The sequence below is a fragment of the Phodopus roborovskii genome, unplaced genomic scaffold, assembly GCF_943737965.1.
Source record: "Phodopus roborovskii unplaced genomic scaffold, PHOROB, whole genome shotgun sequence".
Lineage (NCBI taxonomy): Eukaryota > Metazoa > Chordata > Mammalia > Rodentia > Cricetidae > Phodopus > Phodopus roborovskii.
The window spans coordinates 7,277,392-7,302,433 of record NW_026126470.1 but is presented as its reverse complement, the minus strand read 5'-3'; the positions used below and the strand labels follow the sequence as shown (position 1 = coordinate 7,302,433).

Here is a 25,042-nt window from a genome sequence, read left to right as displayed (position 1 = left end):
ACAGTTTGAGAACATAAAACTGAATAGAATGGGCAGATTTCTAAAGATCTTTTCTACCATTTTGACTTCAGGAAAAAAAAAAACAAAAAACAAACAAACAAAAAACAACCCACTGTAACTAGTTCATTGTTGTCACAAATATGAGTGGAAGCAGGGACAGCTCTGGCAAACCAGGTAAAATTGTTTTGACAGTCTTGAGTTTCAAAAACATACAGAAGATGAAAACAAGGCTCTTTCCATGTATTTTTAAAATGACCAATCCTGTCTCTGATTAACTGATGATCGCATTTCTGAAGATTTATGTTTGTGTGCCTGTGTGAGTTTATATGTACTTGCATACAGGTGCCTGAAAAAGCCAGAAGAGGGTGTCCGATCCCCTGGAGCTGGAGTGAGACTATTGCAAGCCAATTAGTGTGGGTGTTGGGAACCCTGTCCACGAGCAGCAAATTGTCTTAACTATTGAGCACTTCAAAACCCAGGCCCTTCAAAATACTGTAAAAGTAAAGTAAAATGCTCCCATTACGATGCTGACTGAACTTATACATTGCCTATAGTATTTTGGGAGAACAGGGCAATTTGAAGCTATGATGTCATTTTGGCCTAACAACATGTTTTCACATAGGGCAAAAAGGCTAACACTACAAACAGGAGAAAAGACTGGTAGAAAATCAAAATGAAGAAGGCAAAACCTTGAAATTATGAAATGTTTGTCATTGACCCACAAAACAAAATATGCTTTCAACACCTTTAGAAATTTTGAAATTTATTTCTAAATGTCACAAACTTTTAAAAAGCAACATATTTATACTAAAATACGTGCATGAGCAAAAGTAAAAAATAAGCACAGGAAGACGAAAATTAACATAGTAAAATTTTAATACAGTATTCTGGATACAAGTAGAACAGCACTAGGTAAGGACCGTAGTTACCTCAATGATCTGGGTATGGGCTGAGATCATCCAAGGTTTAGGATAGTCACTTCACATTTTCATTCGTGCTGACCAAAAGCCAAAGCAATCTATTTGGAAACTATACGACTAACCTTCCATGTAAGTCAATTATTTTAAGGTGATCTGTCCTCATTTAATGGCAGTTGAGGTAAGTCAAACACAGAAAGCCCTTACAAAGACTAAGAACCAAATGAAAACTTGTTTGTAGTCTTTGTTTTAGGTCACCTTAAATTGAATTTGCTTTTATGTATTTGCTACCATTCATGTACAAATTCTTTCAGGCCAAAGTTTTAGCTTGGAAACCTTGCCAACTGTATACAACTTGAGAACATTTCCAAGTACTTAAACAGTAAGATGTAAAACTTGTTAAATTTTCTGGTCCCTTAAAATTCAGTAGGGCCACAGGCAATTAACTGGAAGTAGCATTTACTAAATAATATTTGAAAGCCTTAATCAAAGATAATGGATAAAATAACTATATAGGCTCTCATACACAATCTAATTTCGCACTCTGTAAAAAGAATGATTACAATATTTTTCAGGCTTGCTATATGCCAGAGATAATGAAAAAGAAACCAACAGAAAATTCAACAAGCTAGAACTATTTACTGTCAGGATATAGTGAGGTTCTGGAAGACATACTACAATACTCTGAGAAAATATTAACAGGTAAGCATGTGTTGAAGGCAGTATATAAATGAAACATTACAAAGCTTGTAATAATGCATTCAACTTATAAAAAAGAGCTGCTAATGGTCCAATAGTATAGCATCAATACTACTACTATATAACTAAGATTGAAAGCTTCTGTACACACGTTCATTTTGCCTCCCAAGTAGCACATGCCTTAGACAGTCTCATTTGTTACCTAACATGCCAATCATAGTTTTGGAAATCTTTACTAGTTTCAGCAGGCTACTATAACCACTTTTATTATTTATGAGACAAATTTAACCAGTTCCAAGAAACAAACTTTCATAATCAGTGAAGAAACTTTCCCCCAAGAGAATGGAAAACTCATTCTAAGGACATGATACAACCCTAACAGAATGAACTATGCCCCTAGAGATGCAAAAAAATGGAAGAACAGTTGCAAGCTTGGAAAAGTAGTTCTAGAGGAACTAAGTGACTGTGAAGTCAGTAATAACTGCAAGAAAGGCAAAGGTGAATTGTTTTCTAGTGCAAAATCAAGCATGTTACTAGATTACTAGAAGCTGTTCTGCCATGTTTACTGATAGTGCATAGTCCCAGACAATAGGGAATAGTCCACATCACATGGAATCCTAAAAATTAGAATGATTGGTTTTATTTTGAAAATAGGGGTACAAAACTCAATTATTTCTTTAGTTGCTTAGATTTCCTATCATCTTAGACAATTTAAACATGGTTGCCTGCAAATTCTTTAACTCTGCTGATCTGTGCGCTTTACCAAATGTCTAGACATTTATGTGCTATGTGAGTCTAACCAAATATTAGAAAATGGAAACTATAAATTTTGAGAACTGATTTTTTTTTTTTCCTTCCAGAGCAGGCTTTTAAAGTAGAAAGAAGCAAGTGATCACTTTCACAAGCTAAATTTGGGATGTTAAATATACAAAAGACCCTTAACACAAGCTGTTCTTCACAACACAAGTTATTGCTGGGCGTGGTGATGCACGCCTTGAATCCCAGAGGGAAAGAGGCAGATGGATCTCTGTGAGTTCAATGTTAGCCTGGTCTGCACATATTGAGTTCCAGGACAGATAGGTCTAGGTAGAAAGACCCTGTCTCAAAAACTAAACAAAAGCAAAACAAAAAACCCAAAAACTAACCCCACAAATTATATTATTATTATTATTTTTTTTTTTTTTACTAACTTTGGCTTTTTGTTTAATGGAAATTTGCGGCATAATGACCTGAAAGATAACTCCAAGTCACACAGGGCATCTTGCCACTGATTTACAATAGAAATATAACTTCAATGTTTTCAACTATTTGATTTATTTTTATATTAAAGCTCTAACTAAGTTTCAGTTACTAAACTTTTAAAAAATAGAATTTGGATCTGGTGAAGAGGACTTATCTGAGCTAAATTACTTCTAATAAGCTTACAGAACAGTAAAGTTCAGAGAACCTAAACATGGTTGACCTTTAACAGAACTGATTATTTTCTGACTCAAACAACTAAGCAGCACCCTGCTTATATCTACTATAAAAGTCTTGCCCCGTTTTCAAGACAACTGTTTAGCATCCAAGTCTTAAAACCTGCAGAGGCAAAGCAATAAAAGTCAAACTAAAACTCATTTCTAGTCTATTCACCTAAATAAACTCTTATAAAATCTTATGGAAAAATTAATGTATAGAAAGCAATTTTATTTGTTGCCAGCCAGAAAGTAACTACTAATTCCCCGGAAAATAGGAAACTGAACCACAGTGAATTTAAATGAAAAAAAAAAAAAAAAAAAAAAAAAAAAAAAATCAGTCCTGTAGTCTTTTAATACTAAGACATAAAAAGTTTGCAAATCCAAGATGGTATTTAACATGAAAACTATGGTTCAAAATTTGTGTTCATAGTTCGAGACCAAAATCTTATCACTGCAAAATCCCCATGGCTTTTGGCAAAGACATTAAGACAGCCTTTAGTCTTTTGGTCGTTGAAGCTGCTACTAAGTACAAGTCTTTAAAAAGGTGAAGATGGTGAGGAAGTGAAGGTTAGGCAATTATTTCACACACAAATAAAATGTAGTTTCAACAGTTTTTTTCTCTTAAGAGATCACCAGCTCTAACATTTCCCGCCTTCCATATTTTGAAGAGAACTGAAACTTCTTTAAGTTCCTGTGATGGGTATAGCCTGACAGCAGCTTCAATTTTATAGGCTAGTTCTCAACTCAAACAATTAAGTAACCTCATAAGAAATAATCATACATGGCAACAGGGCTACAACGCAGGGTAGTTCTTCCATGCACAAACATTTCAGGAGAAAACCCATCAGTTTGAAAGATAACCACCAGGATTCAGATATCCTAATACACTCTACAGCTAAGTTTTGCTTTTACCATCGGTGACTAAAATTAGCAGTAAGTTTTGCAGTGAGGTTTTTTTTTTTTCTCTTTTGCCTGCAACTATATACACATTGCAAAAACTATTCTGTATCACATGATTTTAAATGAAATAAATATAAAAATGAACCACACAATCAACACATTAACTTTAATACTCCACATTATTTATCTTGATCACAATGGTCATAACTGCCTTGTCAACAATCTTGTGAGTTGAGGAGCTGATTTTCATTCTCATATCCATCAGGCAGATAGGCTCTCCTCAGCTGGTCTGACTTAGGTATGGATCCTCCGTTCTTCACATGTCGAGACAGGAATGCTCGGACTGCTGGGTGATCGGCCTTCTCCAGGGGGATGTTGGCTTCCAGGCACATTTTCACAAAGTCCTGGATAACACTGACTTTCTCTGTTTGCGCAGTACTGTTGCACTGGAGAGATGCAGTCAGCGGCCTCTGCTTCTTCCTCACATTCTGCTCTTCAAATTCTGCCTTCCTCTTGGTGTGAGTCTTTGACTTGAGGTGGTCACTGATGGCAGACTTGCGAACATGATTCAAAACCACATTGCAAGAAGTGCAGAAGAGTTTCCCTCCGTCTTCATGAAGTTCACCTCCAAACTCGGTGACTCGATCCAGAGGGGTCACATACAGAGCAGTCTTAGAACGATTCCGAGCAGGGGGTGCTGTTACTACAAAACGTTCCATTTTGACTGAGTAAGGTTCTTCTAAGACAAGAGAAAGATGTATCGTGTTATGACATTACCTCATTCTAGAAGTGATTAACAATAAAAGGTAGGGTTAAAAGTGCTTTTTTTTTTAAGAGTAAAGATTTGAAGTCAACCAATTCCTCCAACCCCAAACTTAACTCAATGATCCTTAGCATTCCCCAAGAGTCTTTTAATTCAATGCAGTAGGATGTAAGTCTTTTAAATCTTTATCTGAAATATTCAAGGAAGACAAAACTAAACCAAATTAGCAGCAAACAGCTAGGTCAATTCCTTCACATTTGTGTGTATGTGCTATATGCCTATGGGCACATCTTATTTTTTTGAATAGCTTCTCTAACTGTACCCAAAACTGGGATTACACACACATACTGCTGGGACCAGCTTGAGGCCAGCCTCATCTACAGAGTTCCAAGAGAGCCAGGGCTGCAAAGAGAAACCCTGTTTCAAGGAAAAGAGAGGAAAAAAAACAAAACAAACAAACAAAAAAAAAAACAAAAACAAAACAAAAAAACAAACAAACAAACAAAAAAAACCCAAAAAAACACCCAGGCTGGGTCTCACTTTGTAGATTGACCATCCTTGTCTCCTCCTGAGTGCTTGAGATTATAAGTGTATGACACCATGCCTGGTAAAATAAGTTATTGTTAATACATAGAGTAAATGGATGGCTGGTTATATAATTCAGTGGCAGCGCAATTGCCTAGAATGAGTTGAGTCCTGGGTTTGACCCTAGCAATGCTAAAAAAACCAAAACCAAAATACAACAAAAAATGAAACACAAACAAAAACCTCCTAGTAACCATTTATACAAATATATAATTTTTTTGTTTGGTTGGTTTTTCAAGACAAGGTTTCTCTGTGTAACTTTGAAGCCTGTCCTGGAACTTGCCCTGGAGACCAGGCTGGCCTTGAATTTACAGAGATCTGCCTGCCTCTGCCTCCTGAATGATGGGATAAAAGGTGAGTACCACAAATGCCCAGCTCCAAATATATAGCTTTGAAGCAGCTTAATAACTCACTTTAGCCTAATAACAAACTTTAAAAAATCCAAAAACAATCCCAAAGAACCTGTTGTCCAGGTTGGCTTTCAATGTGAAATTCTCCTGCCTCAGTGTCCTTAGTAGATGGGATTACAGATTTGTGTCACCATACCTGGCTGCTTTTTACTTCTTACATTTTCGTATATATATGTATGAATGTGTGGGACAGCCACATGTGTGGAGTTCAGAGGACAACTAGAGGAAGTTGGATCTCCCTTTCAACCAAGTGTATTTCCAGTGACAGAACTCTTGGTTGTCAGGCTTGGCAGCAAGCACTTTTATTTCCTCAGTGACCTAACTTCTTATAATAATCAAAATTTAAACCTACTAAAATGGTAAAATTCAAATGGAATAATTTCCTGTTACAAACGTTTAGAAAAATATTTCCAAGTATGTTCTTTAGAATTAAGTTTTTATAAGTATATTAACAAACCATGGACTAGTCTACTTGCTGGGCAACATCAAAATTTTTTCAATTTTTGTCAGTATGTTAACAAACATCTACAGGCCCAAGCAAAGTAGAGGAAGACTTAGCAATTCATAAAAATTCTGTAAGGTACATAAAGTCTAGAATTCACTATGCTTAATTTTTGTGGATTTCCATCCCATTATATCTCTGACACAGGTCTTGTCAGATTCTGTGTTAGGATAGTTGTCAATGAATCCTGCTTAATAGTCAGGAAATTATCAGTGCAAATATTTGCAATTTCTACATGTACACTGTATCTTTGAAGCCAACCTGTCCCAGTAACAATTAATGGCGTATCCTTTTCTGGCGTATGGTTTATATATATATATATTTTTTCCTCCGTGGAACTGTATTTAAGTACGTGAACTGCAAACTTAGAAATAATGAATCTGTAATTCTTGTACTAATGTGAGGCCTGAACTTCTGTGACCTTTCAACTTGAAGTTTGCTCACGATATTGCCGATGTAAATAACCACCTCGTTGAGAGGTGATCTCAGTAAGAGAATTTTCCGAAGTCAGAAATATTATAATCAAATGAGGAAGTTGAGAGGTCAGGCTCAAGAACTAACAAAAACGAAGCAGCAATTTACTAAGGCAAAACAAAACTCAGAAGTTTTCAAGTCGAAATGTTTACCGGCTTAATTTCCAGTTCTTTTCTCTCTCTCTCTCTCTCTCCTTGATATTAACTAGCGACGGTTTTCCGGTGCAACACTAGAGATGCATCCAATCCTAGCAACTTTCCGTTCCTTCGGATCCGGAGACGCCTTCGACGAACGAAATCAGTTTTTCAACAGGTGGTGGTGGGGAAAGAGTTTCTGGGCTTGCACCCTATTTTCCCTGCGGCGCCGGGAAGTCATGCCTTTACTGTAAAACACAAAAACAGAGAGGGAAGATGGTGGAGGGGCGGGAAAGGCAGACGGCAGGCCCGCGGCGGAGCGTCTGGGGCACGCACTACCCCGGCGTCGCAGCCCTCGGTGCACGATCGGTGAGCACAGACCTCGTCCACCCGGCTCGGTCCCCGTCCGCACGCCCCGGGCGGGTGCCCCTCTCCGCCCGCCGCGCGCTCCACAGGCCCGAGGCTCCGGTGGGGGCGGGGAAGGCGGGCGCGGGCCGCCCGACGTCTAGACAGCCTCCTCCCGCCGCGCCGGCCGAGGTGGCGCCCCCAGCGCCGCGCGACCCCGCCTGCAGCCCGGGGCCGAGTCCCAGCTGCCCTCCGAGGACCCGAGGGGCCGGCAGCCGACGCGGTGGCAGTCCCCGGGGAGGGGGCGGCGGGCGGCGGGCGAGGCCGTCGCTGTCAGGTTGCCCGTCCCCTCCTCCTCCGGCCCCGCCCCCGCCCCCTCTCACGGGCCCGAGCCCCCCCCACCACCCCTGGCCCGCCGCCTCCGCCCGCACCAACGGCCGAGCCCACCTTCCGTCTTCCCAGCTCTTCGGGACCGTAGGATCGGGCCGCCGTTAGGGGAAGTGCACGAGCCCTCGGCGGGAACGAAAAGAGGAGGAAGGAAAGGCAGCGAGCGCAACGGGATGAAGGAGGTCCCGTTGCAGCCGGCCGCCGCCGTTGTTGCTGCCTCCGCCTCCGCCGTCGCCTCCGCCTTCTCCTCCTCCTCCGCCGCCGCCGCCGCCGCCCGAGCGAACCCCGCCGCGGCCGCCGTGTCCCCCGCCGCGCCCCGTCCTCGGGCGCGCCCTATGGCAGAGCTCGTAGGCGGGCCCCAGCAACCGCCGAGCTGCGGCGACCAACAGACGGCGGGGCTGCCAGACAGACGGACAGCTTAACCAATAGGAGTGTAGGGCGGGCATGGCTATGATTGGCGGTTCCCTTCCTCCAGTGAAAGCTGGGGGCGTGGGTGGGCGGAGCCGGAAGTAGAGCCCGGCCGAGTGGCCCCTGTCCGGCTGGGGCGGAGGGAAAGGAGGAGGGATCTGGAGGAGGAGGAGGTTAACCAAGGCAGCGGCGGCGGCGGCGGCGGCGCAGGGGCTGGGTACGCGCTGGGCGGCGAGAGCCTCATGGCGGAGGAAGAGAGCGATCAAGAGGCCGAACGCCTCGGAGAAGAGCTCGTGGCCATTGTGGAGTCCCCCCCGGGCCCTGTGGGGCTCAGAGCTGCGGGCGACGGCAGAGGGGGAGCCGGCGGCAGCGGCTGTGGCGGCGGCGTCGGGATCAGCAGCCGGGATTACTGCAGACGCTTCTGTCAGGTGAGGCGCCCGGCGGCCGCTCCGACTTGTCTGTCACCCGGCTCCTGGGCCTCTGCGTGGCTCCCGGCCTCCCGGCCCACCTGCCTGGGCTGTGTCCCGCTCTGACCCTCCGGCCGCCGGGGGACGGAGTCCGGGAAGCCCCGGCGCCCTCTCTGAAGCTCTCCGGCTTGGCGAGGGGGACGGGGGAGCGGGTCGGGGGTGACTTGCGGACTTCGGGGGTGCGGGGAAAGTGAGTTTGTGGTGGCGGAGGGGCCGGGAGCAGGGCGATCAGCTGGGAGGAACCGCGTCCTGCCCTGTCGGTGCCTCCCGCAGACCCCCCTGCTGCCCGAGGGTCCCGCCTTTCCCACGTTCCCTGCCCGGTCCCTCTCACTTCTGCCGAGCCGCCCTGCCTTTCTCTGAGACCCGCGTCCCCGGCATTCTCGCTTTTTTGGAGACGCCAGGCTTGCTATCATCCCACCGCCTGCCCTCCTGTCATCGCCACCCCTCCCCCTCGGCTAGGGTCTCCTGTCATTCCTTCACGGGGTCCCTCTGGACCAGTTCTTCAGTTGGCTTTGGCGCTGACCCACCGTTAGCTACCCCCCCCCCCGTGGGGGGTGTTTTGAGTGTTGGACGTTGATGGAGTGATTGTCATCATTCCCTTCTTTTGACCCCCTTCTCTAGCAAACACACTGTTTCCTAATTAACTGCACACAGAGAAAGTCGTTTTCCTGAAACTATTGCCCTGGTTACATCACCCCTCCCCCATCCTTTAAGTTACACGTTTTTTTTTTTTTTTTTTTTTTTTTGGCTAGTCTGATAAATGCAGGATCAGAAAAATGACAGGGAATTATTTCCTTTACTCTGCTGACTGCTTTTAGGATTGAATGTAGTTTTGTATTTAATCGTAAGCAAATATAGAAATAATCTACGTGTTCAGGAATGAAGTTTGTCTAATTTGTATTCTCATCCGCATACATTTGTAATACTGTTTTTTTTTCATTTGCAACACTTGCTTCTTACAAAAAGGTACTTACCTTAAAAACGTGATTCTTATTGTGCACATGGGGTTCAAGTCTTGGCTCTACCATTTCTCAGCTGTACAAGTTACCTGTACAAATTACTCAACCTCTGTGCCTCAGGTTCCTTTTTTTTTTTTTTTTTTTTTTTTTTTTTTTTATTGTGATAGTTACTAGCTGGGTAAATACATGAATGATTTGCATCGGTTGGCCGTTAATTTCACTCAGGTCACAGGTGTGAAGTGGACAATGAAAGGGCATTAAATTGACATTCATTTTATGTACTGCCAAACATGTAAGGCGGAAAATGGATAAGGTTGATATTTTTGGATGTTACTAATGATTGAATTTGAATTTTATTTTGGCAAATTTTTGCCAATGTCATGGATAAATTGGTTTGAAGGTCAAAACAGTCTGGGTATGGACAGTGTACATTTTTTTTTTTTTTTACTTTTTTTCCTCTATTTAGCAACTTTCTTGAAAACATGTTTTCATCTTGACAGTTGATGTTCACTCAAGTTCAATGTCTTGATTTTCAGAGCATTTGTCTTCTAACTGCATGCTTAATGTTTATCATTTTTAGACTATGTACCTGGGAACTTCAAACTTAGGCACATATAGTATACATTTGATATTTTAAAAATATTCTAAAATAAATAGTTTTTCATTTCTTTTACTTTTTAAAAGAAAAACTTTTTTCTCTGTTTCTGCATCCCCCTGACCCCCGCCTTGTGTGTGTCTGTGTACACTGGGCATTGAAACCAAGGCTACATCTCCCAACTGGTACTTGCGGTTTGGTGATGTTATTTTACTTGCTCATTTAGCTTCTCCTTGCTGGAAATTTTGAGTATCAGCATTTTTGGAGAACTTTTACCTATCTTTAAGTTTCTTCTTGAAGTTAATTTTTAAAAGAACAAATGTGCAAATTTAGCTTATGAAAAACTGACTGCACCTGGGAGCACAAGTTCAAGGCTTGCCTGGGCTACCTGTGAAACCATGCATCAATACACAATATAAAATCAGATTCTGATAATTGCCTTTAAAATATCTTAAGAACATAGGAAGTAAACTATGTTTTAAAATTCTAACTTACGAATAATCAAGACTGAAACTGAACAGAAAAAAATGCAGTGCACTTTTATATAGTGAAAATATGAGTGTCATATCAACATATTTTCAGATTACCAAGTTTCTCCTGAAAAATGTGTTACGCATCTTAGAGACCACCAATAGATTTCTTCCTGAGTTCCTGTTCTGATTTTATTTTGCAAGTGAGCTTTATATTTATATATATTAGTTTTTACATATTTTAGATGGAATGAAAGAATCACATTTAGTTAATTACATTTCCCCTACTACTTAATAAAAATAATATATTAATTGATTTTCCAGTAAGGAAAACAGTGGCTTATATAACTGCATTCCCAAAGGTTGATTCTTTTAACAACTAAGAGTCTATTATTTACTAAGTGACATTAAATAACTTTGATTTACTATCAAATTACCAATCATGAGTAATTCTTAAAATAGATAATTTACTCTTATGCACTGTCTGACAGTAAGCTAAATCTATGAATTATGTATGCAGCTTAGTGATAGGAGGAAACCCACAATTTATCTCCCTCCTTTTTGGAGGGAAATATGAATCACAATTTCTCAGCAGCAGCTGCTAGGGTAATGGGAGAAAGGAATGGAACAGTTCTTTTAAGGAAAAGTAAACAGAAGAGTCCCTGAACTATTGGCCTCTAATCGCCTCCTTCCTTGGCCTATGTTATCTGCATAAGAAATGCTTCAGTAGAATGGGTACTTAACCAATACTTAATTTACTTTGATATGAAAGAGAGGGGAAGGGCAGCTTTTACTAGATCTTATTAACTCTTAACCTTCAGATAATGGAGTTGCATAGTAGAATTTGAAGCTTAAACAAGTTAACTTTTCTTCAATTCCAAAGGGAGGACAAGCTGGGATTTGAATTCAGACTTCAATATCTACTGAAAGGTAAACAATCAAACACATACTTTGAATTGTGTGGTGTGGGTGGCATAGAGGGGTGGAAAGTTAGTAACAGGCAGTGGGCAAAAACCCTGAAAGTACTCAAGGAATCACAGTTACAAAGTTTTAAAAAAGAGCCAGGTGTGGTGTGGTAGCCCGTGCTTTTAATTCTTGCAGAGGCAGATACATCTGTGAGTTAGAGGACATCCTGGTCTACATGGTGAGTTCGAGGACCCCAGGGCTATGTAGGGATACTCTGTTTCAAAAAACCTAACCAAACCAAAACCAAAATAAAAACCACCTAAAAAAAAAAAAAAATGTAAAAAGGATGCTTTATTATGCCATAATAGTAAAATTTATTTCGAGAAAGATCATTGTTGTCTCCCTTAACTTGTTAGGTGTAGGTAACATTCCCTCAGTTCTTAAAACCCATAATAATTTGACTTTTGTCATATATTGTAAATATATGTTAAATATATTTAAATAAATACTTCCTTCTTAGTTTTAGTACCAGAATGATCATCATGAGATACATATCTGGGCCTCTGATAGGTTAAAGTAGACAGTAAAATTATTTTGTACTTCAGTGGGTTTGACAGGCACCTCAGGAAGATGACAAATGTATAAAATGAGAGAGTGGACATAATGAGCATAAAGCCCTCATGTTCCTACCTAGTCATAGGGAGGAGTAAACAGACAGAAGCTATTAATATTTCTGTGATGCAAAATCCTCTGCAGGGTTAAGAGGGGCATTAGCCATAATCCTACCTTTGGAGTTGATAACTTGCATCTCATAATGAACTTCAGGGAATATTTTCAAACGTTACCATCTTTAAACTTTAGTCTGTTTGTAAATATTGTCATAGCTAGATACTCCTGATGAATAAATAAAGCACAGCAATTTGCAAAGCAACTACATTTTCTCTCTGGTGGGCTTTAAGGAATTTTGTTTCCTTCAAGGGGCATTTGGCAGTCTTAGTATAATTTCCTTACAGGCAGCTAGTGGGTGGGGACTAGAAATGCTGCCCAGCCTCAGCTCATGGTGTAGGACAGCCCAACAGTAAACCTGGTCTAACATGTGGGAGTACCTAGGTGAAAAAGCCTGTTGTACGCTTAATTTTTAGTTTGTAGCTAGCTAGTTTTTTTATGTGGGTTGTTCTTAGCAAAAGGTACTAATAATTCTTCAGTAAGTTTAACAGCATTCTTGGCCTAGCAAAACCCCTGCAGAGATGGTCTTAACAGAAGGGTTTTCTCATTATTATTATTAGTAGTAGTAGTATTAGTATTATTATTATCAGAGATGGTCTTAACAGAAGGGTTTTCTCATTATTATTATTATATTACCTATTTAATGTTTCTTCAAAGAAATTTATATTGTCTTAGAGAACAGCCCTAATATGTTGGTCTTGGTGCAAAATTTACACTTCTATGAAAGATTTTTGAGGGTGTATAATACACTATTTTATTATTAAATTCTTGCTACTAATTGGGATTACCTTCTAATTTATCTTTAACCAATGTACATATTTCAAGAAGTCATATATAAAGCCTAGCATATGAGGAATTCCTTTTTGCTGCAAGTTCAGACTGATATTTATTGCTCATGTAAAAAGTATTGTCTAGATGGTGTAGGGGTGGCACTGTAGTCTTGTTATGATTGTACAGTTGCTGTTCCTTCTTAGCCACCCTTTTCCTGGTTTATTTGATAAGCCAAGATATATGCAGGGATTGCAACTATCACATCTGACTTCTGTGTGACAAGACCAGGGTATTTCTATGGGGTAATTGAAAAAAATATCTTGCCCTACCTAAATCCTGTTTATTGGCTTCTTCTTCCAGCTTGTTTAGGCATCCTCATCCACAAAGAATGTTAGAACTCATTAAAACCATGAATGCTTATGATTCTACTTAGTAAAGAAGGAAGAAAATAAGTTTGTGTGTTGAATTATAGAAGCAATCAATTTTATTGGGAGGGTGACTTTTTAAAAAAACATATTTTCTTTCCCCCCTTTTTTTTCAGAGACAGTCACTTGCAACTTACACACACATTTACCTACTTATGGTTCCCCCCCCCCCCTTAATGTTTGGTATGACCAGTTGACCTAGTTGAGGGAAAAAGTGGGGACCTCCTCACCCTCTTGTGATTGAGTATATCCAGCATGGACTCTTGAATATAGTCATTTTCTTCACGTGTCCCTAACAGAAACCTTTTCTCCATTTATTTTGAGTCTCTTTCTCACATTTATCTCCAGAGAAACAACTATGGGTTCCAGTTTTTGGAAGGAGACCTGGGGGAAATTTTTATTGTGATTTTTTTTTTTCTTTCTTTACTTCCATTTTTACAAGTGTATAATTCCTCACATTCCTGTAATCCCCCTGCCCCCATTCTGAGGTCTTTGAAGCACCGATTAGTTTGTTCCTGAACCTCCTCCACTGGTGGTTTGGATTTCAGCTCTCAGGTCTCAAGTTAGGAACAGCTTCATCCAGCTACTTTCCAGCTCCCAAAATGTAGTCATGAATCCTCTGGTTTTACAAAAATCTGTATGTGCGTGTTTAGATCTTTTGATCTAAACAAAAACATTTTAACTCTTGAGTTTGCAAGTGAGAACAAAAGTAAATACATGTTTATTCTGCCACAGCTGAATACATGTTGAAAATTAGTAAAGAATAAATATAAGGTTGAGTGCAGTGGTTCCTATGTTTAATCCCAGCACTTGGGAGGCAGAGGCAGTCAGATCTCTGAGGTTCAGGTCAGCCTGGTCTACAGAGTGAATTACAGAACAACCAGGGCTACATAGAGAACCTGTCTAAAACAAAACAACAACAACAAAACCCCCAAACAAACAATAAAAACAAAAGAATAAATGTAAAAGATGAAGGCAAGTATGGACAGTAATTTGCACCACTTTACTTTGTAGCCTATTTGGTCTATTGTGAATGTTTAGAGCTACAAATCAATTCATTGCATCACTTTATATGATACATATGTTCCTTTTAGTCTTTTTAAAATAGTGGGTTTAAAAAATGGTTTTCTAAAATCTGAGTACTAGAGACTGTTCTAGTGTTCACAAAAGGTGACTTTCATTTATTTACTTATTTATTAGTAACTAAGGGAGCACAAAACAAAATCAATTAGTCTCATGTAGTCTTATAATATCTTTTTTAGGTTGACTTTCACAGTGAAGTCTAATTGTTGCTAATGATATAATAGCAAATTATTGAGAACACCTTCAGTGACAAATGGCATGGGAATCTATGTTCCCTCCCCCAGCTCACATTTGTAAAGAACATTTATTCACATGTAAAATTGTTTTAGCAGGCTGACTATCCCTTATCTAAGCTGCTTAAGACCAGATAGAAGTGTTTATTTACAGTTCTATTTATTTAGTTTTGTTTGAGACAGGGTCTCACCATGTAGCCTTGGTTGGCCTGAAACTGTGTAGAGCAGGTTGTGTTTGAAATCAGAGATCTGCCTGCCTCTTCCTCATGGGGTCCTAGAGCTAAAGACTCACACTATCACACTCAGTCCAATTTAGTGGTTCCCCCTTTCCCCATAGATTTTAGAGCATTTGCATATACCCAGTAAAATACATTGAGCATGAGACCCAGATCCGAACCTAAATCCTTTTGCTTTTCATGCACCGTATTCATAAGCTGAAGGCAGTTGTCTACTTTGTTTTCAGTGTATATAGCAGTTTCGCTTTGAATCCTCACATGCAGATAACTGGAATCTCTTTGTGGTATGTTTATGGCTGAAGTTTATTATGTCTTTTACCTCTTTATTAAAACCTATTACTGCTGCTGCTACTCCTCCTCCTCCTCCCTCCTCTTTCTTCTTTTTTGAAGACAGGGTTTCTCTGAGTAGCTCTGGCTGTCCTGGAACTTACTCTGAGACCAGGCTGGCCTGGAACTCAGATATCCATCTGCACCTGCCTCTCAAATGCTGAGAGTAAAGATATGCACCGCTATGCCCAGCTCTTCAAACCTAGTTTGTTTGTCTAATGAAGGAAAAATGAAGGATACAATTTGTTTTCTTAGATTATTTTTAAGTGCAGTCATTTTGCATAATGAAATTTTCTTTTATCTCCAAAGATGACTGAAATACCCTCACTTTGGAGTGGATGTGAAGAAATGATAATTTGATGAAGTGAATTTAGTAAAGGTTATTTTTTACATTTACCAATGAAACCCTTAATGTAAGTAATTTATTGACACAAAGTCTTTCATATGTTCACCATTATTTCCTAAACAATCAAAAGTTACCTTGCTTTGAAAAGCTACCTCAGTATGGAGTTGCGGCTATATGATACAGCTTTTGTCTAGAATACTTATAGCTCTTTGTTTTTAATGCCCAATTTTAATTTCGTAAATAATATGCAAGAAGGAAATACTTTTAAGGAAGTTTTTTGCTTTCTGTTTTTAAATTATTTTTGTAGCCCTGTCAAAAGAAGGTTAGTAGTTATACTCTTGCTTTTGACATAATTTTTTCTTGCGCACATGTGCCAAATTATACCATAACCATTAAGAACATGAACACACACACACACACACACACACACACACACACACACACACACACACACACACACAAAATCAGACTTAAGAAGTCTGTGTAGTTGGGTCTAACTAAAGTAGATGCATGCAAGTTCAAGACCTGTCTATACTACAGAAGGAGTTGAAAAGCTGCCCGGGCAACTTAGTGAGACCTTGTCTGAAAATAAAAAGTGAGAAGGGAAAAAAAAAAAAAAAAAAAAAAGCTGTAGATGTAACTTAGCTGTAGAGAGCTAAGCTGACAAATTCCCATACTGCAAAAGGAAAACAAGATCCAGTGAAATTAGTGTGGTAAAGTAGTAGCCAAGATAACCTAGTTATTGAATGCCATTTTAGGTGCATATTAATATGTAATGGTATGGGACTGAGGAGATGGCCAAGCAGTAAGTAGTAGCAACATAAATATGAAAAAAGATCGATTTGTAGAATGTGTTGTATAAGATTCTAAAGTTAAATACATTAATACTCTGTACCAACAACTGCAAACCAGCAGTGAATCAGAAAGAATGGAAAACTCTCATCCATGCAGTAGACAAACTATTGATGTTAATGTTGGTACTTGTTTATAAAGGCTCCATGAGGAGAAGGTGTACCGTTATATAAATGGGGCTAATAGACATGACTGGTTTTGGATTCGTACACAAGTTGAACTCTTCTGAAGTTCTTTGGTGTAAGCATGGAATTTAAGATAGATTGCCCCATTTAAGTTGATTTCAAAGACAGCTGGGCTTTGTGAAATCACAGTGCAGCAAGGGAAGTCTTTGTAGCTATGTGGATGGCATTTGATGCCAGATATGAGTTCACATAGGGAGAAAATACAGAGTTGGTTCATAAGCAGAGGAATTAGAACTGAAAGTGGAGAAACTCCAAAATCAAATGACCCATGAAGAAAGAATATTCTGTAAATGAAGTCTGAGAAGAGTTAATTATTGGAGAAAACCAAGGAACGGAAGGCAAGCCAGGAAGATAGAGTGGTTACCAACAACAGAAAACTTGATTTGTTGAGTGTTTGGGGTGCCTGGAGATAGAGAATAGAGGTCTAAAATGGCAGGTGCTTGAGGAGGTAGTTTGGATTTATATACAGAGGATCATTTGAGTTTATTGATAGAGGATATAGAATAGGAACTATTTTATACTTTATCATCTGTCCCAGTAAAGGCATGGAGGGCATAATTCAGGATTGGGGGACATACTGTATAATTGATCACTTAATTAACTAAGAAAAAAGATGGGCAGGCTTCATTTATGACAAGACAGAAGTGAAAGATGAATACAGAGTGCTTATGTCGGTAGAGATTTATATTAGTGCAGAGCTTTGCTCTGTGTACTGTGGAAATTTGTGGTAGTCTATATACATTATCTGTTGTGTCAGCTTTTCCTGAAGAACCATGAAAAAGTGTCTGTTCACTCCACATAGGGAACCAGTGACAGATCAAAAGAACAGTTCTACCAAAGTCAAACTTGGTGAACCAAAGAGCTTATTAAGGTTCTTTAGCAGAATATGGGTAAGGGGTTTTGTGCAGGAGCATGGATGACTGACTTCTAACCCCTAATGGTGATGATTCATGAATTCTTGGAGACCCCTGCACAAATTGCAGACAGCTCAGCTATTAGGAGAGTCAGTCCTCTTGAAGAGGTTAACTGTATAAAGTTGTGAATCTTGTGAGCTTTGCTGAATTTAGGTGGTTTCTTTACTTCCTGAGTCTAGGAAGGAATCTTTCAGTTATGAGGAAATTGCTGTTCAACACTATCTCAATACATGTGTACTGATTGTTAATACTATTTCTACTAATAAAGTTGACATTACAGGACATTTTCTATTATAACATTTAAATGTTCTAAATACTCTCTATCTAATGTTATTGTGTTGATGGGCATGGACAATGATTTATTAAAAAGTTACTTATAACAAAAACTTAGCATTATCTTAGTAATTTTTTGTTGTTAAAATAGAATGCCACAGACTTAAGTAATTTATAAAAGATTTCTTACAATTCTGGAAGCTAGCAATTATAAGACTAGAAGCTGCAGCATCTAGTTAGGGCCTTCTTACTGAATCAAAACTTAGCAGAAAACATCATGTGTCAAGAGCAAGGGGACAGGTGTTTGTTTGTTTGTTTGTTTTTGGTAAAACCACTAACGCTATAATGATTGCTCCAGACATCATCAGAAAGTAAATTGAGTTTCCGGAGCACAAACTTTAGAAGACATATTCAAACTATAGCAGTTTTAAATATCCAGAATATTTAGATTGTACTGTAAGTATACATATTACTCCTATTTTCAGTGTTATCCAAGTGTCAGAGTTTTTTTAATTGCTTTGCCTGTTGTAATGCATTTAGCTTGCTGCCCTTCATGATATGTGCCAGTATTTTAATTTTATAGATAATAGAACTAAGATTGAGAGCAGCTGATTTGGCCAACTTATATTGCTAATATGTGATAATCATACTATATCCTACCTAGTCTTCCTTCTAAGAACCAGCCTGTACATTTTAGGTACTATGATAGACATATAAACTGCATTCTATCTGAGACAAACATTTGATATATGTTACAGCATTTCAAATTCATTATTGAGTAGTAGTGTCACAGATACTAATTTTAAAAATAATGTAAGACAACAGAACTGCAGATGTTCATCGGTATGTTTATCACTTACCTGTTGCTGAGATATAACACCATGACCCAAAGCAATGTGTGGCAGAAAGAGTTAATTTTGACTTACAGTTACAGAGGGATAAGATTCCATCATGGTTGGGAGGCATGACAGCAAACATCAGGCATGCGGACAGGAGCAGGAAGCTGAGAGATCACATCTTCAGATACAAGCAGGAGCAGAAACAAGCTGGCTGAAATGGCACAAGGCTTTTAACTCTCAGAGCCCTCCACCAGGGACATTCTTCCTTCATTCAGCGAGGCCCTACTTAAACCTCCCCAGACAGCACCACCAACTGGGAACCAAGTCTTCAAATATCAGATCCTGTGGGGGTTTTTCATTCCAACAACTACAGTGTGGAAGAGGAAAAGAAAAACAAGGAAAGGCAAAAAGAAACAACAACAACAACAAAAACCAGAGCAAAACAAGCAAAACAAAAAAACCTCCAAACCAAAAACTTAAATTTAAGCTCTCCAAAATTTCTTGTAAAAAATAATTTTTAAGTCTTACTCCATGTCCCCTATGAACCTATGTGAAGATCCATTTATCTCAGAAGCAGTGGCTTATGGTAGCAGTTAGTTCAATGTAAATACTGATGATTTCAGGCCAGTAGAAATTATGTTTATTATCTTGTCTTTTTAAAAGAGGAAAATATAAGAGGTATTTTAAATGTTAATATATGATTAAAGTTTTAATCTGTCCATGTTATTTACAATACCTTTGAAGTCCCTACCAACTCTTAATGAAGTGGCTATGCATTTTCTTACTTTATTGTCTATCAAGCCTTTAAAAACTATTGCCTATGATCTTCTAGATGTTATTTATGCATATTTTATGCATATAATGATGAAATTGTTTCACATTCCTCTGAAGGAGCAAAAATCATCATAATCATTTGGATCACAATTAAGACACTTGCAAAATAATTTGTACATTTTAACTTTCTTCCAACTCTCATTACCTACAATGTTTTTATCCAGAAAACTGATGTTTTAATTAATATATAGCAACCTACGAAATACAATAACTCAAAAAAAAATCAAGCGAAACAGTTCCTTTGTAGTGGGATTACATAGTTTGACTATAAGTCAGCTCATCCCTATTCTATTTACATCTGGAATTTAGGGTCAAAGGAAGTTTTTTGAAGAATATTGAGGTGACATTTCACTAGAAAGAGGATGCTTTAAATCTTGAGCCTTCTGATATTTAAATGTTAGAATTCTATTTTCTTTATGAGGTACTCTGATGTTTTAAAATCAGATCCTTTTGAAAACTTCATTGCTTGCCTTACAAACTAGCAATAATACAAACACCAACAGATGTGAATCCCTGCTATAAATGGAGTAGCATAGCAAAGCTCTATGTTTGCAAGTCAGCATTGGTGCAATTTGCTGATGTGTTCATTGTGTTTTCTCTTTTCTATCATTGTCTTCATGACATAGCAAGGGTGAGTAGCTAGGATAGAGAATGTATGCAACCTGTAAGTCACTTGCTGGCCTTAAAAAAAAAAAAAAAGTGCCACCCTCTGTCCTAGATTCTTATTAATTATTTGCAACAATATTAGGCACTCCGTCCGTCCGTCCGTCCATCCATGTATGTATGTATGTATGCATGCATGCATATCTGTCTGTCTGTCTATTTTTAAAGACAGGGTTTCTCTGTATAGTCCTGGCTGTTCTGCAACTTACTCTGTACATCAGGCTGTCCTGGAACCAGACATCTGCCTGCCTCTGTTTCTGGAGTGCTGCCCACGTTAAGCCTATTTTTAATCTTTTATTTTATGAATGGTACAGCTAAGGTTCAGAGAGGTAGAACACATACATTATTCTTTTCTCTCTTTTCTCCTTCCTTCCTCTTTTGGAGGCAAGGTGTATGTAGCCCTGGCTATCCTGGAACTCACTGTGTAGACCAAGCTGGCCTCAACTTCACAGAGATCTGTCTACCTCTGCTTTGAGCACTGAGATTAAGCCTGAATAACCACCTGTCTTTAAGACACATAGGTAAATGCAGAAGCATGTAGCAAGGTGTTAGTAGTGGTTATAAGTGAGTAAATTAATGCTGGCGATTTTTTTTCTCAAATGGGCAAATTAAAGCAATATGTATAACTTGTAGTCAAGATAGGAACAAGGTCTGAAAATTAAGTATACAAGAATTATGATATTTAAAAAACATTCTTTAAAAACATATTACTTTGTTTTCCTGTGTGACATCTTGTGTTTATAACAAGAGTCAATATACATTCATTACTTTACATTCCAGTACCTAACTTGAAACTGGAAGGAGAGTCTAGGCACCCATGCTTTTCATGATAAGATGTCCATATGCTTATGGTGATACTAGTGTGAACTGGGTCTTGCTAGTCAAAGAATTCAGTTAAGGACTGAAAAGCCCAAGAACAATTTAATTAGCAATTTAGAGGAAAGAAAAGAAAAGGAAAAAAAAAAAATACAGACAAGCTGTAAATCTCAGCAGTTTCTGGAAAGAGGGAGATGGAGAGAAGGAAGAAGAAAGCCACGCTGCTTGAGTTAGAGTCTGAAAGCTGGCATATTAACTGATAAAGGTTGGCAAACAACTGCCTGGTAGAAAACGAGAAACTTCAGAGACTGTGGAAAGCTCAGAGATTTACACATCCAGGGGTTGGTCACTATCTGAAAGAAAAAGACAGAGGGAATAGGTATGCCTTTTCCTCCCCTTGTCTTAGCAGTATTTTCAAGTAAGTCAAATTTCCTGTGGCATGGACTCCTGGCCAGGTGATTGACAGGCTTAGCTGGATTGCCTCTTAAAGGAGACAATACTATATAATGTTCTAATCTTTAGAACGGATCAGAATGTCATGGTATCCACCCAGGGCCAGAGGTATTTTATTCTTTTGATCAGGAGGCCCAAGAGTGGCAAAGTTGATGTTTACCTTTTCAGAGTTACCAGGGAAACGGGAAGTACAATGCAAAGCTTACTTTGAGGGAGGAGTCTATCTTCAATGGACTCTTAAAATTTACAGCATAAGACTGAGGAGATAAATTCATCTAGATCTTGGCTTAGGAGTTTGTAGATATTAGAGCAAAACCGTATTTTTGTGAATCTTAAATGTTTTAATGTGTGTAAAGGAAGGTAAAGTATGAAAGCCTACACAGAAAAGGATGCCATTGTTGAATAGCTAGAAGGAATGGTTGAAGGCCTGACAAGATTAGTGAGAGTGAATGGAGCCAGAGTTACTGAAAATGTTAGGGACATAGGGGATTTAGGATTTTGTGAATCAGGAGAAAATGCCCAAAAGAATTCCTTGAAATTCCATCAGCTTCTAATCTGAGTATCTGGGGATGTGCTGTTAATAAACAGTAGGAGAAACAATTAAATCTTCTGGCTGAAAGAGTTAATATATTCCTGTTTCAACTACTAGTATACTCTTTTGAAAAAGGACAAACAGAAATTGTTTATCATCTAGCTATAATGTATCATGTAACTACAATAACATATTTACTGAAGTACAGAACTTGTTTTTGTTTTTCCACTATTGCTTCAGGCTAGATCTTAGTAGAGGTTGTTTGGACCCATTAAAATGTGTTGTATTTTCCTTTTGGTTGCTGTCTTTGCACCTTTGTGTCACTAAGGATCAAATGCTGGCCCCATATTACTGAGCTTTTGTTCTATCGCTAAGCTAATCACTGTCCACTGTGATCATTTTTTTTTTTTTTAACTTTAAAATTTCCTTTTAGGTATTAATTTGGAGGTTGAATAGCTTTGGTATTACTGATTAAATGTATCAAATGTAATCACTGATTAATAATGTATCAGTTTGCTCAATTGAATTGTCTCCTGTTACAGGAGATTTCAGACCAAGGTTGGCTGCTGGTTTTGCTTGGGGCTTGAGATGAGGCAAGATTGGTGGAACAGAGCTGTTCAATTCCTGCTAGCCCTGAAGCAGAGCAGGTGGAGGAGCCAATGACAAGATACAGTTATTAACAACATGTTTCCAATGACCTGTTTCTTCATCTAGGCCCCCTCTCTGAAAAATCTGATCACCTCTAACAATGCCATCAAATTACAAAACTGTTAATGGATCAATCCATTTATTAGGTCAAGACTCATAATTTCAACACATGAGGCTTTGGGAGATACTTTATATCCAAATCAAAATATATCAAAAACTATATGGAGTTTGTTTGCAGCTTCAGTAGTCATTACCATCAACTATTTGAATCCATAAGGCTTACTTACTGCGTGTATGTGCATGTACATGTGGGGGGCTGAGGTCAACCTTAGGTCTTAATCTCTTTCTACCTTAATTTTTCTTTCTTTTAAAATGCAAGGTTTCTGTATGTAGCCCTGGCTGTTTAGAAATCTCTCTGTAGACCAGACTATCCTGAGAACTCACAGAAATCAGACTGTGACAACCCCCTGAATGCTGGGACTGAAGGTGTGCACCATTGAAACAGGAAATTCTGAACCCAGAGCTCAGACTGGCATGGTGGAGTGCACTGGATGCATTTGTCTTGCACTAGGGCTACAGACTCATGCCACCACGCCCAGCTTTCATGTGAGTTTAGGATATAGAACTTAGGTCCTCATAATTGCATGGCAGGCTTTTTACCTGGCTGAGCCTTCTCTGTCTCTCCTCTACTTGCATTTAAATTTTACTAGAAAGCTTCACCAAGTGGTTTGTGCCCCTCTTAATACATATTTTTTTTCCCCTTTTGGGAAGAGATTTCTTATCCCCAGACATTTTTACATTCCTGCAAGTAATTTGAATTTTTCCTTTACAAATTGTAAGAACTCAATGGTTTGTAACCATAGGTACAAGGCCTTAATTGATGTTTCCCACATTAGAAGTAGAGCATACTAAGGACTTTTAATCATATTTTCTCTGTGGGGTCCTGGTGCTTTTTGCTAGAGTAAGTGTGGAATTTGCATGGAACACAGCATGTACTGTCTGGGTCGTTGTCCACCAGACTTCACAGTCCAGTGTTCCATTCTTGTTTTCAGCCTTGTGTTAAGACACTTTTAGCACTCTGTTACCTGGGTTGTAGCTACTCCCTGACATTTTTATAAACTTACTGAACTAAATCATAAAAGCACTCTTCTCTGTGTTCACAACACTTATATAAAGACAAAAAAAAGTTCTCTTAAATGTTTTTGAGATACTTTTTTTTTCTCTTCAGAATCCAGTAAAGGAGCACCTCTTTTTTAAGATACAAAGACTAACAAGTTTTATTTTTAGTTGTGTTTCTGTTTGTGGGTATATGCATGTGAGTGCAAGTGTCTCCAGAAGCCAGAAGAAGCTGTAGGATCCCCTGGAGGTAGAGTTATAGGTTGTGAGATAGCTACCCATTGTGGGTTCTGGGAACTGAACTTGGGTCCTCGAAAGAACAGTATACTGACCTCTTCTAGTCTATATTCCTTTCAATTTCTTCTTTACTTTCCTTAATTGTTCTAAGTCCTACATAATTTAACTTTATTGGCAGGACAAACATCTGTTCTGTCACATTCCCGTGAAAGGTAGTAGGGTATAGGGTGCTTCCCTTTCAATAAATGTAACTGAGTTTGTTTTTACTTTCTAGACTACTTGTGAATTGGCTCTCTTTTCTCTCTTCCCTTTCCTTTCTCTGCTATTTGCTGCTTCCATTATCTCATACTTTATGATGCCAAGAAACTAAAACATCAAGGGGTATGAATCAAGACATCGTCAGTATCAAAATTAACCCACTCTTATCTTCTTCACTTAGGAAAATCTTATTGGTCCAAAGCATATCTCCTATTTTCTCTTCATTTTATTTTATTTATTTATTCATTTATTTATTTATTTGTTTTTTCTTCTCCCTATGTAAGGAGTAAGGTTTTTCCTCCTGCCACTGGTCTTGTCCCACTGCTGCGCCAGCCCCAATTAACGCACAGAGACTCTGTTTTTGATATTATGCTGTTGGCCAGGTACTAGTTTCTTATCGGCTAGCTCTGTCTTAAGTATTAACCCATTTCTATGTGTTTCCACGTGGTCTTACTGAGAGCAGAGGAACAGCAGTTCTGCTTTCTCCAGACTCTCCATGCTGACTCCTCCTTACTACTTCTTCTTTCCTCCTTGTCTCCTAGTCCCGCCTATCTTGCTTTCCTATTGGCCAACAGTGCTTTATTCATTAACCAGTATGAGAAACATATATACAGAATGGCATCTCCCATCATCTTCTCTTTTCTGTCTAAATAAAAAGAAGGGTTTTAACCTTAACATAACAAAATATATCACACAACAGTTATCAAGTAAGAATCACAGTTAACAACATTTAGTCCATTAACATTTAGTAATATTTAAGAAAATATTTCATCATCTATCCTATCTTTGTGTGTCTAAAGTCTAAGTAACTTATCTTTAATCCTAACTAAGGAAAACTATAACCATAACTATCTGTCTTCAACTTCATCAAAGACCACAGAAGGATAGTATATAAAC

At 38.9% G+C, this 25,042-nt stretch overlaps 2 protein-coding genes across 2 annotated transcripts in view; one reads left to right on the top strand and one right to left on the bottom strand.

The window, feature by feature from the left end:
* Positions 1–4,125: 4,125 nt before the first annotated feature.
* On the bottom strand, positions 4,126–7,488 carry Cggbp1 (CGG triplet repeat binding protein 1). Its single transcript, XM_051191731.1, is given in 4 exon segments — positions 4,126–4,247; positions 4,249–4,712; positions 6,860–7,089; positions 7,223–7,488. Coding segments are annotated over 2 exon segments (552 nt in total). The 5' UTR covers positions 4,693–4,712; positions 6,860–7,089; positions 7,223–7,488; the 3' UTR covers positions 4,126–4,139.
* Positions 7,489–7,828: 340 nt separating this feature from the next.
* Znf654 (zinc finger protein 654) overlaps positions 7,829–25,042 on the top strand; it is a 57,944-nt gene continuing 40,730 nt past the window's right edge. The window contains exon 1 of the mRNA XM_051191730.1: positions 7,829–8,409. Within this exon, the coding sequence (XP_051047687.1) occupies positions 8,224–8,409 (186 nt within the window). The 5' untranslated portion in view covers positions 7,829–8,223. The remainder of the gene's footprint in view (positions 8,410–25,042) is intronic.